Source organism: Gallus gallus, chromosome 19 (assembly GCF_016699485.2).
Source record: "Gallus gallus isolate bGalGal1 chromosome 19, bGalGal1.mat.broiler.GRCg7b, whole genome shotgun sequence".
NCBI classification, from domain to species: Eukaryota; Metazoa; Chordata; class Aves; order Galliformes; family Phasianidae; genus Gallus; species Gallus gallus.
This window is the reverse complement of record NC_052550.1, coordinates 5,689,332-5,704,614: the sequence shown is the minus strand read 5'-3', so window position 1 is coordinate 5,704,614 and position 15,283 is coordinate 5,689,332. Positions and strand designations below refer to the sequence as shown.

At 43.0% G+C, this 15,283-nt stretch overlaps 1 protein-coding gene across 15 annotated transcripts in view; it reads left to right on the top strand.

Moving 5' to 3' along the window:
- The window catches only part of MYO1C (myosin IC), a 57,465-nt gene extending 42,523 nt beyond the window's left edge, over positions 1 to 14,942 (top strand). For all 15 annotated transcript variants that reach the window (XM_040650076.2, XM_046902367.1, NM_001006220.3 and 12 more), the window contains 27 exons: positions 722 to 901; positions 1,106 to 1,204; positions 1,442 to 1,555; positions 1,871 to 1,942; positions 2,088 to 2,207; positions 2,428 to 2,510; positions 3,186 to 3,291; positions 3,697 to 3,777; positions 4,166 to 4,257; positions 4,797 to 4,891; positions 5,116 to 5,162; positions 5,425 to 5,505; positions 5,684 to 5,789; positions 6,298 to 6,415; positions 6,636 to 6,749; positions 6,932 to 7,008; positions 7,103 to 7,171; positions 7,602 to 7,686; positions 8,012 to 8,171; positions 8,644 to 8,727; positions 9,736 to 9,829; positions 9,934 to 9,989; positions 10,367 to 10,502; positions 11,464 to 11,534; positions 11,927 to 12,024; positions 12,191 to 12,290; positions 13,317 to 14,942. In XM_040650076.2, coding sequence (XP_040506010.1) covers positions 722 to 901; positions 1,106 to 1,204; positions 1,442 to 1,555; positions 1,871 to 1,942; positions 2,088 to 2,207; positions 2,428 to 2,510; positions 3,186 to 3,291; positions 3,697 to 3,777; positions 4,166 to 4,257; positions 4,797 to 4,891; positions 5,116 to 5,162; positions 5,425 to 5,505; positions 5,684 to 5,789; positions 6,298 to 6,415; positions 6,636 to 6,749; positions 6,932 to 7,008; positions 7,103 to 7,171; positions 7,602 to 7,686; positions 8,012 to 8,171; positions 8,644 to 8,727; positions 9,736 to 9,829; positions 9,934 to 9,989; positions 10,367 to 10,502; positions 11,464 to 11,534; positions 11,927 to 12,024; positions 12,191 to 12,290; positions 13,317 to 13,343 — 2,565 coding nt within the window. In that variant the 3' untranslated portion in view covers positions 13,344 to 14,942. The remainder of the gene's footprint in view (positions 1 to 721; positions 902 to 1,105; positions 1,205 to 1,441; positions 1,556 to 1,870; positions 1,943 to 2,087; positions 2,208 to 2,427; positions 2,511 to 3,185; positions 3,292 to 3,696; positions 3,778 to 4,165; positions 4,258 to 4,796; positions 4,892 to 5,115; positions 5,163 to 5,424; positions 5,506 to 5,683; positions 5,790 to 6,297; positions 6,416 to 6,635; positions 6,750 to 6,931; positions 7,009 to 7,102; positions 7,172 to 7,601; positions 7,687 to 8,011; positions 8,172 to 8,643; positions 8,728 to 9,735; positions 9,830 to 9,933; positions 9,990 to 10,366; positions 10,503 to 11,463; positions 11,535 to 11,926; positions 12,025 to 12,190; positions 12,291 to 13,316) is intronic.
- The last annotated feature ends 341 nt before the right edge of the window (positions 14,943 to 15,283 follow it).

The window sequence follows — 15,283 nt, the reverse complement described above, 5'->3', positions numbered from 1 at the left end:
GAACTGGTTCCAGTCGTAGCAGGTCTCTGTTGCCTGTGCTTTATTGCACTGATGTGAGCATGGAGTGCACGTTCCCTTGCTGGCCACGTGAGCTGTGTCTGTAGTAGCAAAGTTTGGTTCCAGAGGATGTTTCAGAATGCACTTTGCTTTCTTTCCCTCCTCTCTATAGAATGAGAGCGTGAGATTGAATCCTCTTCTTTCCAGGGCATATATGCACCGTGCAAATGGATGCTCCCAAACTAAATCCTTGTAAATCACTTGTGAGCCATCCTGTGTAACTTTGCATAATGTTTGTTTCAATCCCGACCCAAATTGCCCCACATGGGGAAGATGAACACAGAGCAAGAACTGAGTAGTTAGGTGTATGTTTTAGTTAACTTCTCCATATGCAATCCCTCCACACTCACAGTTTTACTGGGTTATTTTTGTGTGTGTGTTGAGTGGATTCTGAGAGAGAAGAATATACAGGTTAGGATATCATTCAATGTGCACTGTAGCCATGACCTATATAATCTTATATGATTTTCACTTGATAGCTCATTTTACATACACCTAAAAACTCAAAATTGGTGTGTATTTGCCGAGATAGAATCTGTGATGCCAAGTTACAAATAATGTTCTGCCTTTTTATAGTCAGTTGTTTTGTATTCTGTTCTGCCAAAGAAGTAGAATATTCTCCTTTATATTAATAAAATATTTCAATGTGTCTGGTTTGATTTAGGGGGCTCCTGTTGGGGGCCACATCTTGAACTACCTCCTGGAAAAGTCTCGAGTTGTGCACCAAAATCATGGGGAGAGGAACTTCCATATTTTCTACCAGCTGCTAGAAGGAGGGGAAGAGGACTTGTTGAGAAGGCTGGGCCTTGAAAAGAACCCACAGCAGTATCACTATTTAGTAAAAGTGCGTGTTAATTAATCATTCTTACACTATTGTTATATTGTAGAACAAATATATTCTCAATTGACTTCCTGTCTTCCTTATGTCGCTTCAGAAGTAATACTGAAGTAGCTGCTATAAAAGGAAACATATGGCAGAAGCACACTTAGCATGAGTAATGCGTCTTTGACAGTTATATACTTATAATGTCAAACTGTGTATTTTTAGGGTCACTGTGCAAGGGTCAGTTCCATAAATGATAAAAACGACTGGAAGGTTGTGCGAAGAGCCTTGTCCATCATAAGCTTCAATGACAACGAGGTGGAGGTAGGACTCACTTATTAGCTCAGCTAATATTCCCTCTCCTAAGACTTTTTCTGCTCTATTCCTGTCCAGAGGCAGTTTTCAGAGTGAATGTATTCTCTGCAAAAACCCTGAAACAATATACAGACTGTGTTTGCATACTGTGATAGCTGCTGCATACATCTCACTGTCTTTTCTGTCATCGTTCTGTGTTTCCTTATAACTCATAATCCTGATGTCTGCCTGTTGCTTCTCTCCCAGGATTTGCTGAGCATTGTAGCTAGTGTTCTGCATCTGGGGAACGTGCAGTTTGCTGCTGATGAGCAAGGAAATGCTCAGGTCACTACAGAGAACCAGATTAAATACCTGGCACGGGTGAGTATCATCAGTAAGACGTATATTACGTGTATATGAGTTTGAGATTTCCTGGCTTAGAACTTTGGTACCATTATATCATTTTAAAATATATAGAAGTTGTCAAAAATGCACTTTAATTTGGCCTAAGTACGATGCAAATATTAACACCCAATCATTTTTTAACTGACAATTGCAAAAAAGTCTGGCAGTTTGAATAGGGAATGTAGGGTTGTTTCACTGTATTGTGGTTTTGGGGTCTAGCCTTTCTGATCTCTTAAAACTGGTACTGATGCACTGCTTCCTAAATACATTTAACATTCTACTGCTTTGCAGCTTCTGGCAGTTGAGGGCTCTGTTCTGCGAGATGCACTGATCCACAAGAAGATCATAGCAAAAGGGGAAGAGGTAAGAACACAAATGGGGGATCTGGGATGCGCACAGAGTTAAATCAAGCCAATGCAATACCAGCTCTTTATTGACCATGAAACAGGGAAGCTTAATTTCTCAGTGGAATGGCTGTTGGATGACTTCTTTCTCCTTCTTCATACAGTTAATCAGCCCTCTGAACCTGGAGCAGGCAGCCTATGCAAGGGACGCGCTTGCTAAAGCAATATATGGACGCACTTTCTCCTGGCTGGTGAACAAAGTTAACAAATCTCTTGCTTACAAGGTAAATGAATCTCTTGTTTGTTGATGAACAGTCCTGCCTGGAAGGCAGTTTCAATTCTTTAAGCTGCAGCAAGTTGTTCTGTGCTGTATAGTGATTTCCAAATTAATTTGTTTCCCACAAAGAAGAGGGTAAGGAGCAAATGCTACAACTAAATGGGGGAGATGTGGTGGATTGTAGCTGTGATTGTGACCACATATGAACACTTTGTGCCCTATTGCAGGAGGGAGAATTTCCGGGCTGGAGAAGCACGACAGTTCTAGGATTGCTTGATATTTATGGGTTTGAGGTTTTCCAGCACAACAGGTTTGTTTCCCTTGGTGTCTTTGAGTTCTGAGTAAGCTCTGCATGACTTTCATAGTGTTCTCTCTCCATTGTGTAACAAGACATTATTCCCTCTCTGGTTCTTTTACTAAGCGAAAAAGTGATAACATCTCAGCGTTAGGAAATCAAGTGAATGGCAGGGCTTGTAACAGCTGAGGCATCCAGATTGCATTGAGCATTCCCAGCAATGCTCCTGGTGTTTCAGAGATGTGTGCCTTTTAGGGGCATATTCCTGTGGTTGTTTGCACCACGCCTTTGTCCAGCTCTGTGACACAGATGTGGCTGTTGTTCTGGCATCTTTCTGTGGTGGTTTGAATGGGAAAGCAGCTGTAGAACAGTATATAGAATTAAAACCAGAGTCTGGAAACTAAGTGGCGGGTAGCAATGAACTGAGACTGAATTTGTAGTTTGTGTGTCCCTTAGTATTCCGCTGCTTATGTATATTTTTCTCTCCTTGGAACTCTTTCATGAGATTCACTAGGTAATAAATTCAATGCATGTATAGATAATTCACTAAATAATGAACTAAATAATTCACTATATCTCTTGTATTTTTCTTGATTACACATAGATTCATTAATACTGCTGTCCACGGGTTAAAGCTTATTTTACTTGTGATACAGTACTAATGAATATTTTTTCGATTTTTCTTTGCAGCTTTGAGCAATTTTGTATTAATTATTGTAATGAAAAATTGCAGCAACTCTTCATAGAGCTCACGTTAAAGTCAGAACAGGAGGAATATGAGTCAGAAGGCATTGCGGTAAGAGCCAAATCACCACTTCCACTGTCTTCTCTGTAGCGCCTCCTGCAGGCCAGAGGACAGGTGATTAGAAAAGGAGCTATTAATGGTCTGCAAAGTAAATGACTTTAGAAGAAGTAAAAGTAAATGATTTTAGAAGAACTTTTCTTTTGCCTTCCTTTTGAACTGCATTGGGAACAGTGTGCAATCCAGCTAGGGCGAGTCGTGTCATCCCAATCTTTTAAGATACAAAAGATGCATTTTAAAGGGAATGTTAAGAAAATACATGTGATGAGTGAAAAAGCTTTATTTTTCAGGTGACAGAAATGTTACTTAAATAAGGTGCTGTCTGAAATGTTCTGAAACTTTCACTCTTTTTCCCATCAAGAGTTGTTGTCACCAAACTGTGATTTCTTGTCTTTGCAGTGGGAACCGGTTCAGTATTTCAATAACAAAATCATTTGTGATTTGGTGGAAGAGAAATTCAAAGGCATCATTTCTATTTTGGTGAGTTGACACGACCTTTTAAGGGGAAGAACACAGGAAAAAAAGTCTAAAATTAGATTAAGATTGTTTGGGCAGGTGGGGAGAGCGACGATACACCCAACAGTGACGCCATTAAAAGTCACATTGCATCATCTCCATCTGCTCTCAGGAAAGAAGCCTCCAATCCAGGCAATCTGGAGGGAGGAACTTGTTCTCCTTTTCAACTCAGCAGTTCTTCATTTGTTTTACCATACCTCCAAGTGGAGGCATGAGGTGGCCTGCCTATTAAAAGGCCAAGGGATTAAGCTGGGAATGTGTTTTGGTGAGGCAGAATTGGAGCTGAACCATATGCTTACAAGCACAGAGAGAAATTAAGACCAGAATGCATATGGTTTTGGTTTTTTTTCAGGATGAAGAATGTCTGAGACCTGGGGATGCCACAGATACAACGTTCTTGGAGAAACTGGAGGAAACTGTGAAGAACCACCCTCATTTTCTCACGTGAGTCCATAACTGAGGCAGCTTTACTGGTGGGTCCCACATGTGTGACAGAGCCTGCAGGTTTAATGATTTTGAAGTAACTTTATACCTCATTGTGTCTATGGCAGTGGCATCCCAGATAGACTGGATCCCACAAAAAATGAGAATGTTTTCATTTGCAAAGAAGTTAGACTGTGAGTTATGGTAATACAAGATCAGCAGTTATAACAGAGCTGGAAAAGATATGTCAGACTGGCAGGAAAGAGCACATCCAATTTATGCATTGAATCTTATTTCTTCTGTACTTACATATTGTCCAAGGCTGAATGAGGTGTGTAAAGGTCCTCCCTGAGTAGATTTTATGACATTTTTTGTGATTTGCTGGTTTGTAATTCACCTTTTTAACTTTTGATCTTGAAGAACAGCAAGTGTGATTCCCTTCCCCCCACCTGAGTTCATTTTGTCCCACTCCACGATCATATGCCATAGTGGTTCCTGAGATGAATCCCCACATTAAACTGTTCTTTGTCCCTCCTGAAGCTGCTTTGTTCTCTCACCAGGCACAAGCTTGCTGACCAAAAAACTCGCAAGTCGCTGGGGAGAGAGGAGTTCCGGCTTTTGCACTATGCTGGAGAGGTTACCTACAGTGTTGCAGGTAAGTGCGTGCCTCGTCTCAGCTGCCTCTCACTCTTTTTCCCTCCTCCATCCCCTTCCCTTTGAATTAAATCAGCTTCACTACATAGCAAAGACAAATCTGGGTGTGGAGTACTCCCATTTGATTAACTGGATTAATTTCCCATCTCAAATTCCTGCCTTGTTGTTACGAAATTCCTATGGAAGAGCAGTGGCAGCAGCCTGAGCCATTTCTTTTTCTTCCAGGTTTTCTAGATAAAAACAATGACCTTCTCTTCCGGAACCTGAAGGAGGTGAGTATGGATAGGGGTTGCCTCCAATACTCAGCAGAGCAGTCTTCTTCAAAATGGGGTGGAATCTGAGGGAAAAGATTTTTTTATTCCCTGTCTGGAGAACGCATGATAGAACTGCATTATGAAAAGACAGATTAAGGTTTTCAAAGTTTGTTTTGTTAAAAGCAGAACAACCCAAACCCCTTTTGCCACACGTTTCTGTAATAGTTGTCTGAAGTTCGTTCTCTGAAAATTAGTCTCTGAATACTTTGTCTCTCTGCAGACCATGTGCAACTCTGAGAATCCTATCATAAATCAGTGTTTCGACAGGACGGAGCTGACAGACAAGAAGAGACCTGAAACGGTAAGGACACATGAGCTGCTGGAGATGTGGCTACTTCCTCTCTTTTAAAGACATGTCGTGTCTAACGTGGTACCTCTTAACACCTTCAGAGCTGGAGACCGCCAGGTCTGTTCTGCTAAGTCACAAGTACGAGCTGTACATCACTGCTTCATACCTGGTGTTCTTTCTTCTCCCCTAGGCAGCAACTCAGTTTAAAAACAGCCTCTCTAAACTCATGGAAATCCTGATGTCCAAAGAACCCTCCTACATCCGTTGCATTAAACCTAACGATGCTAAGCAGGCTGGTATGTCCCTGCCTAACTCTTCCTCTGAGTGCTTTTCTACAACAGCTTCATAGACCACTAGGGCCCAGTCGGTCTGGGGCTCTTTTCTTTCTGCACAGAAAAGAGCTCAATTGAATAAGTCTTTGAGATTTCTCTTTTTGGGCCTGTGCAGAAAGGTAGTGGTAGTGCCAGTCAGGAGTCAGAATAGAGGCACTGGGCTTGGGTAAAGTGGTGGAGTAGGGTTAAAGTCAAGCATTACAAACCTACATCATTTCCTTCTAATGATCTTTATTCTCTCGTTTCCTTCTCCTATCTGCATATAATATCCTAAAGGACAACTTATGTTTGGAACTAGATATAAATGTATACTATGAGGGGGACAGGAGTCACAAAATAACTTATGTGAGGATGGGGTAGAGGTTAAAGATAAGGGTCTAAGAGAGAACTGTTCTGAACTGAACATTCCCTTCTCCACATGAAGGGACAGATATACATTAATGCAGCTTCTCCATTTTCATGCTCTCTCAAGATCGATTTGATGAAGTTCTAATCCGACACCAAGTGAAATACCTGGGGCTGATGGAGAACCTCAGAGTGCGCAGAGCTGGGTTTGCGTATCGAAGGAAATACGAAGTTTTCCTGCAGAGGTAGGATTACCTTGCACTTACCTCTCCCTTTTCCTCCCTCTCCCTGATCTTGGCCCCACAGATATTGAAATGGGAAAGTGTTCTGAACGGCAAAGAGCAGCCCTTATGCCTGAGAGAGTTATTTCTTTGCGGGAGTCAAGAGGATGATTTGTCCCCCTGTTCATTACTCTGTATGAGTTGGACATCTTGCCCTAAGACCTCTCCTGCCGTCAATTTGCAGATATAAATCACTTTGTCCAGAAACGTGGCCTACATGGGATGGACGGCCCCATGACGGTGTGGCTGTGCTGGTGAAACATCTTGGCTACAAACAGGAAGAATACAAAATGGGACGGTTAGTTCTTCTTAGTTTTTTTTTAGTTTGAGGTTATGAATCACTGGACATCAATGTCACTGCTCTTAAATAAGGCACTTCTGCTTAGTGAGTGGGGGAAAGATTAGAGATCCCAAAGGGGATGCTAAGGGCAGGAAGCAAACTTCTCTGGCTTGTTAAACATGCTGCATTTCTATTTCTAGAACAAAGATTTTTATCCGCTTTCCCAAGACTTTGTTTGCAACGGAAGATGCTCTGGAAGTGAGGAAGCAGAGCCTGGGTGAGTCACACACTGCAGCAGCTTCATGGACTGTTTGTTTGGTGATTTTCTTGTTAAAATTGTTTTCAAATTGCCGTTTCTCTTGCGATTTCAGCAACAAAAATGCAGGCCACGTGGAGAGGTTTCTACCGTCGGAAGAAATTCCTGCACATGAAACACTCAGGTATGAGGGAGAAAGGAAACTGCAGTGCTGTGTCACTGCGTGGTTTGAAGTGGCCATTGCTGTGACTAAGAAGTCAGAGGTGAGTTGGTCTCTGAAGCCTTGCTGGAAGCAGAATAGAAGATGCAAGGTGTGCAGTTCTGAGTCCTTCCACGTTACTCCTTGAGACTCTGAGTAAGAGAATAGGATTAACTTGTTCACACAACAGCCACTGTACAGCAGTTCCCATCTGCCAGTGCTTGTTATTGCCATTTATCCACCCTCTCATATTGTTTAAAATTTGAACGGTGTTCTTTCCCACGTGCCACTGAGAAGTCTGGTGGTGGTTTGTTTTGAGAGAGTGCGTTCTTGAGTGCTCTGTTGGCAGTTCTGTATGAATCAATATTGCAGTGAAGGAGCTCACTTAGTGTCATGTTTTTTGTGTTCTTTGTAGCAATAGCCATCCAGTCCTGGTGGCGGGGAACCCTGGGCCGCCGAAAAGCTGCCAAGAGGAAGTGGGCAGTACAGACTATCAGAAGGTGCGTGAAGAGAAACCTAAGCCCCTGATTGGGTGCTTGTTTCCTAATGAGAGGAGGGTAAGAATGAAGTTTCTTGCCACTGCAGTGTCAGAGATGTTTATTAGTAAGTTGCAGCTACTACATAAAGCTCGGGAAATATGGAGTTCTGTTAGGACCCCCACAGTAGGTTATTTTGTGACAAGTATTCTGAGTATTTGATCTTCTCTAAACTCTTATTTTACCTTGGCTGTAGCTGAAAGCTCACTGGGGACCCAGAGATGGTTGGATTGGAAGAGACCTCTAAGTACCTCTCATACCAACTACTCCTGCTTTCATCCTTCCTCAGGTTCATTAAAGGCTTTATTTACCGGAACCACCCTCGCTGCCCAGAGAATGAGTACTTCCTTGATTACATCCGCTTCTCCTTCCTGATGAACCTCAAACGCAACCTACCAAAGAATGTCTTGGACAAATCATGGCCAACCCCTCCTCCATCACTCTGTGAGGTAAGTCCAGCTGCACAACACACGGCATAATGAAGGCTATGGGCCACCAAAGGCCTAAGGGAGGCCTTCTCACTCAGTTTTCACATTAGATTAACATCTTTGCTAGCAGAACTAAAACACCATTATGTATGTGTCGCTAGCATACCTATAGAGTTATTGGAGATACGGTACTGAACTGCGTTTGGCAGAGAAACACAATACTGCAGAAAGTCCTGGTTAGTTTATCCAAGGGCCCCTGTTTGTTTGGACTGTATGTACAGTAGGAAGCAAGGAAGGGCACAACCATGTAAAGTATGCACCTCAGCTGGAGTGTGTTGCAGGACAAACTGGCTCAGAGGGAAAACAGACTTCCTCTTACTTAATTCTAAAAGTACATTAATTCAGCTATGGCTTCTCTGCAGTTGTTTCCCTTCTCTTCACTGTTTGAATTGGTTTGTCAGTATTCTCATGTATTTTGTGGAATCTCCTTCAGGCATCCCAGCTCCTGCGCCAGTTATGCATGCAGAACATGGTCTGGACCTACTGCAAGAGAATCAGCCCAGAGTGGAAGCAACAGGTATGTGACAATTTGCACTCCTTCACAGACTGGGTTGATGTTATGGAGGTATAATTTCTAGTCCAAAATGCTCTGTAATGTACAATACAAAAACAGGGTCTTTCTGCTGGTACCACTGAAAGTAGAAGGAGAATTCTGCAGACTCAGAATGAGTCATTGGCCAAACAGAGCAGTTATGGGAATGGTTTTCTGTACCACTGTATTTCAGCCTTGTTCTAGATGTAAAAATAAAAATAATACTGAAATTTATTCATCTTAGTCTTGGTGGAGCAATAACTTTTCATATTGAAAAAGCTCAGTGAAAGGTGATAATAGGAACAGTTTCCATTAAGCAGCATAGATGTTACTGTTTTGAGAAATGGCAGTAATTAGTTCCCTTAAGGCTTTTTTTTTTAATTAGGTAGTATACCACACTGCTTATGAAGGCCTGCAAAGTATTAAATGCGTGTAACAAAACACTGTAGGTGAGTCAGTGGCTGAGCCTGTGATTAAGGACACAGGATTAATAAAAGCCTTTACAGAGGTGGAAATGCAGCAGACCATACTCTTTCTCAAGCAACCGAGACTTAAAGACATTCCTTATCCACATTTTTACCTGTAAATCACCTCCTGTACTTCATACTCTGTAACAGCATCTGTAATGTTAAATTAACCCTCTATAAAGCAAAGGGAGTTCCTGTTTCCTCATTCCATGGTTTTGTTCTTATTCTGAATGGGCAGAAGTCAGACCTCACAGTACTGGTCATACTGACATCCTGGCACTCTGAAAAGGACCAAAGGTTTATGGTGAATCACCTTTTAAACAGGAACTCCCAGGGCAATACTGCAGCTCACAATTTCACTGTTTGTCAAAGGATAAGAGAGAGAACATTGAGGAGATGAGGGAGTAGGAACAGACGTTTTACACTGCGCTAATAAGGACGTAACTCCTTTTTTCTCTTTGAAGACAAACATTTTATTTGAACAGAGATTTTATATTAAACAAGAATCCATCTTTTGTCCTTGCAGTTGGAACAGAAAGTAATTGCCAGTGAGATTTTTAAGGGTAAAAAAGATAATTACCCTCAGAGCGTTCCTCGACTCTTCATCAACACACGGCTTGGTGAGTAGGGGGTGCAAAGCTGGGAAGAAGAAAGGGGGATTATTTACTCTTCTGTTGCTAGAAACTTCCTTCTGATCCCCCTCTTTTTTTTTTTTCCATTTTAGGTAATGAAGAGATAAATGCTAAAGTCCTTCAGGCTTTGGAAAATGAAGCAATTAAGGTGAGATGCACATCCTAATAGTTTTATCAAGTTTTTAGAATTATTCAGCAGCATTCAAGTTTTTGTCAGGTTCAATTTCTGAATATAGCAGGAAGTTTACATTAATGTTAAGCTTTGAAGATTGTCTGTGTGAAGAGCTGATGGATCAGAAATGCAATAGGAATGTTTTGGCAAGTTATGTCACATAGGACTGAAAGGGTTGCAGGCAGCACTGCTGTTCATGATGCTTTGAGATGCTTAAGGGGGAGAGGAAGTGAACGATGAAGGAATCTACACAAAGTGAAGCAAAATCTGGACTTTTCAAGCTCTCCAGGCTGGATGGGAGGCAGCTGCCAATTAAACAAATTGCATCTTAGCACTGATAACACTTCTTTCAGTATGCAGTTCCTGTGATCAAGTATGACCGCAAAGGATACAAAGCGAGATCACGGCAGCTGCTTCTCACCCAGAATGCAGTCATCATTGTTGAAGACTCCAAAATCAAACAGCGGATTGACTATGCCAATCTGACAGGTGAGTGATAACATACATACATGGGGTTTAGCTCACTTCTATTTGACCAGTGTGATAAAAACTGTAACCAGTTGGTCTTTGTCCTGGACAAGAATGAAATTATTACAGAAAGCATTTGTCAGTTCAAGATATCTTGAACTTGGGCATTTCTAAAATTAAATTCCATAAAATGTCACTGAAGTTACTCAATTCATCTCTCCAGAAACCTCTCCAAAGCCATTTCCCAACTGCAGGAAGTTGCACCATTATTGCACAGCAGCTGCAGGGATGCTGGCTTTCAGCCTCTCCATATCTGACATGGATTTGATCCCTTTAGAGGGTGAACTTCATCAGAGAGAAAGAAAGCTGCTCTGTGTGTGTGATACACAGCAGCCATTACTCATCTGTCCTATCTGAAACCTCTCAGCTCCAGCTGCCAGCATTGCCAGCACTTCTCCTTGCAGCCAATTCCTGACCAACGTTTCAGTGCAATTATCATTTCAATGCAATTATCTACTTCATGTGTAACTGTCACTATTTGAATTGTTTTCTACAACCACCACTAACGTGGGGTTCCTGAAGACAGTACTTCCTTAAGACAGTACTGCTGCACATCTGCATGTTCATTTCTGCTAGGTTACCTCAACTTGCACAGCTAATCCAGACATCTCTGCTGTCAAGGTTTTAAACCAAATCCAGACAGCAGGCACTGACAACACACCTCCTTCCTAATTCTGAGGGACAGAGGCACGTGAAAGTTTCTTTTTCATACAAAAGAACACAGCTATAAGCTGATTCTGTCACCTTGCAGCCTCTTCAGCCTCTCTGCTGCCACGTTAGCACAGTGCTTCCATGGAGCTGCTCAGCTGCCGCGTCTCTCAGTGTGGGAACAGCAGTTGCTGCACTCCTGGCAGAGGTTTTGCAATGCACACAAGGGCTGGCAGTGTCAGGTTGGGTGTCAAATGGTCACTCTCTATTGCAGGCATCTCCGTCAGCAGCCTGAGCGATAACTTGTTTGTGCTGCACGTGCACTGTGAGGACAACAAACAGAAGGTAGTTGGACTCATCCAGCATTTCTCCAACCATCTCTAGGAACTGTTTTAGAGGCACAAAGAGCAGAAGATCCAGGGTGGAGGTGGGTGGGGGAGAAGCACACGTGGGGGTGTGTACAGGTGAATAGCCCCACTATGAAATCACTTTGTGCCATCTTTAAGTAGAATTTCATTTACATTTTGTGCTCATAAATGGGATTCACCAATGAGTGACAGGAGTAATCCTGTCCCCTTGCCCCCATTACTGTTACCTTGTAAACGAAGTAACTGCTGTCAGTGCAGTGTGACCTGAGGGCTGTTTTCCATGCTAACCTGTTGGAGGAAGCTCTCGATTATCTTGGTGCAGTCACTGGGAAGCCACAGTCACAGACCATCGTTGGTTTTCCATCCTAGGGAGATGTTGTACTTCAGAGCGACCATGTGATAGAGACGCTCACAAAGACAGCCATGCGGGCAGACAAAGTTAACAACATCAACATCAACCAGGGCAGGTGAGTGAAGCCATGCAGGCCCAGCCCTGCTCAGGAGCTGTTTCATTGTTGTGTTGGCTCTGCTTCAGCATTACAGAGCCACAGGTATATGTATATACAGTGAAGCCACTTGCACGGACGGGGGTCACACATTCTCATCACGTTTCTTACCTGTTTGTCTCTGCAGCATAAAATTTACAGTTGGTCAAGGCAAAGAAGGCATCATCGATTTTATATCAGGATCAGAACTGCTTATAGCCAAAGCCAAGAACGGCCATCTAACCGTGGTGAGTACAGGCCAAGATTGGTAAGAGATGTCACTTACAGTGAGTCAGAACCCAGACCTTGTCACTAGGCCACATTCACTGCAGACAGACGCATGCCACAACTTCCTCCCTGAACACACTGCCCTGGTCCAGGAACTCTCTCCCCAGTTGGAGTTCTGCACTGCACTTCTCCTCTTACAGTCCTAGGAGACTGCCAGGCTTGCTCAAACTCATCAAGTAATTGTCCTATCAACCACTTGGGTCCTTTCACATGATTCTGTCTTTAGTGCAAGTCAAGTTTTAAAGGACTTAAAAACACAAGAAGAAAAACAATTCCTCTTCCCTTCTGGAATTGTTTGTAATCTTCCTGCTAATCTGATACACACATGCAGCTCATTTATGCTTGGTCATATCGAGGCTTGCTCAGAAATGAATCCACAACCTCTTATTACAGCACCAGTGCTAAAAGATCAACTCTCCTGCCCTACTGCAGGATGACTGCTATCAGAAATGGATTCAGTATTTCCACTTTGCTCAAGCAAATCTGCCCTGTAAAAATGCAGTCCTGTCAGAGGCTTTCCCTGCTCCATGGAACATCAACAGCTCTACACAGGAAGAATTGAATTTGCATAAGCACAATGAAGTGAACATCACACCTCTCTCTCCATTTGCTATCTATATCAGCAAACCAAACAACTTCCTATACTAAGAAGAAACACATCCTTCTCTCCACCACCCCTTTCAAACCATCCCTAAGAACACTCTTCCAGTTTTGCCCTCCCTCCCACTTCCCACAGATCAGTCTTCCTGCAGTGCTGAGCACAGGGAGGTGTTCAGGATAACACAGGAGCACTTCTCAGTACAGCCAGTACCTGCTTGTTTCCTGCTGAGAGCAGCCAGCTTCAGTACTCCCACAGAGAGAGCTTTATGTACCCATAACATCACCCGTGGCTTGTTCTGCAGGCCAGTCTTTGTTGATCTTTAAGGACATTCGGGAGCTGAAGCTATTGCAGCATCTGTTTCTAGCTTGTCTGTCTTCTCCTGCAGGTTGCACCTCGTTTGAACTCTCGATGATAGATGTGCCACCATCACAGAACCCATTCCTCCATCAGTCTGACTGCACCCCATACATTGGCTGGACATTGCTCCCAGCAAACCCCCCGCCGCCTCCCTTGCTTTGCTCATTCTGTTTATTGTTACCAAAGACCTGCACTTTCAGAAAACCCACAAAACGCATCTTGCTTTCTTGTCTTAATACAAAAGTTCCAAAAGAAAGGCCTTCTCTTCCTTACCTTAGTGGCAAACCACACGGGTCCAACACGATGTCCATGAAACCGTGGCTCATGGAACCTGCTTGGCCGGGCTTTGAGAGGTAGTTCTGACTCTATTCAAGTTTAACCCTTGATGGAAACGACCAAAATTTGTGCTTGAAATCATCAAAAAGCACAATCAGAAGAAACACTGCTCGGTCGGCAGTCAATGAGATGCCAAACTTTATATTCAAAGTGTTTTATGAACGATTTTGAGATGTTTTGATGCTTTATGTTACAATATTAAAGCCATACTGTGTAAATGAGTAAAACCCTGTAAATACTCTATAGCTGAATATGAGAGATGTACTTTGAGAAATGGCACTGATGTGGAAACTTATGTTTTAGATTTGGAATTTTTGTTGTTTTTAAGTTTATGAACAGACTGTATTAACCTGAGCAACCCATCATGTAACGTCACTCATCTGGATACAGCAGCTTTTTTCTTCTTTTTGCAGTCACCTCTCCCATTTCTTGCTGTATAGTGATATTTTTATACTGTAGTATCATAACCACGTATCACAGCCATGCAGCCAAACAAAATCTAAGTAACACAAACTGCAGAGGTCATCACTTCATGTGCCTCGAGGCTGTAAATGCAACGTGCAGTCTCAGCCACAGGCTGTGCACGTGAGCTGTGTTCCTATCTGCCTCTGAGCAGCACCTGCCCAAGAACTACTTTTCCCCATCTAAAGTTTTCAGGGATAACTGGAAGTTTGAGTTCTCACAGCAGAGCTGCAGTGTCTATCAACAACTCTCACAACTGCCTTAATGGGGAAGAGATGGCTCCTTCAGTGCCATGGCCTCGCCGAGCAGCCAGCCATCTTCCCACAAGAGCTGTCAGCACTATTCTGACCCCAAGGCTGCAAGAATGCCCTCAGGTCTGGAGCTGCATCACAGAAGTCAACACTGAGCACTTTCATTTAACAACAAACCCAAACAGCCCCATGGTGGGCAGCTGTGTGTCAAAGTTCCAGCTGACCACACATCACAGCTCCAGCTTCCATTTCCAAGTTCCAGACCTTAGTAGTGCATTTTGCACTCAGTCTGCCTTAGAGATCTTTCATGTGCCACCCCATCCTGCTGCTGTAGCTCCAGCAGTCACACTAAGCCCTGAATAACACGTAACCAAACACGCTGCCACTGACAGAACCATCAGCTCCATCTCATTTTTTGTTTGACATTATACGGTTACTGAACACTGCCCCAGGCCTGGAATGCTGTATACACTGTACTACGTATACAACCTATTACTGTATATGCTATATAGTGTATATACTCTACAATGCTGTATACGCTCCTATATAATCTCTTCAAGACTACACTAAATAAATTTTTATGAAGGAAACTTGTCTTTACCATAGAAGCTGTTTCAGCATGTTTAATTGCGGGACGGAGAGAAGGATCATTTCCTTCTGTTTCACACACAGCCCTTGGAAATCACAGGCCAATGAACCCCCGAGTTCCTGGGCCCACACCACCTCATGGGCAGCATTCCTGCTGCCTTCCACCACACAGAGCAAATCACCCCAACAAAGATTTCCAGGGCCTCAGCTATAGATCAGACTCACAGCAGCGTGTTTTCGTTCTCCCACTCCATTTAACTGGACTGGAAGAGTCGTCCTGTAGAGGCAAGCAAGAGAAACACCAATAGTGCTCTGTGCACCGAGTTCAAAGAAAACCTGACTAAGTGGTGTGGAACAG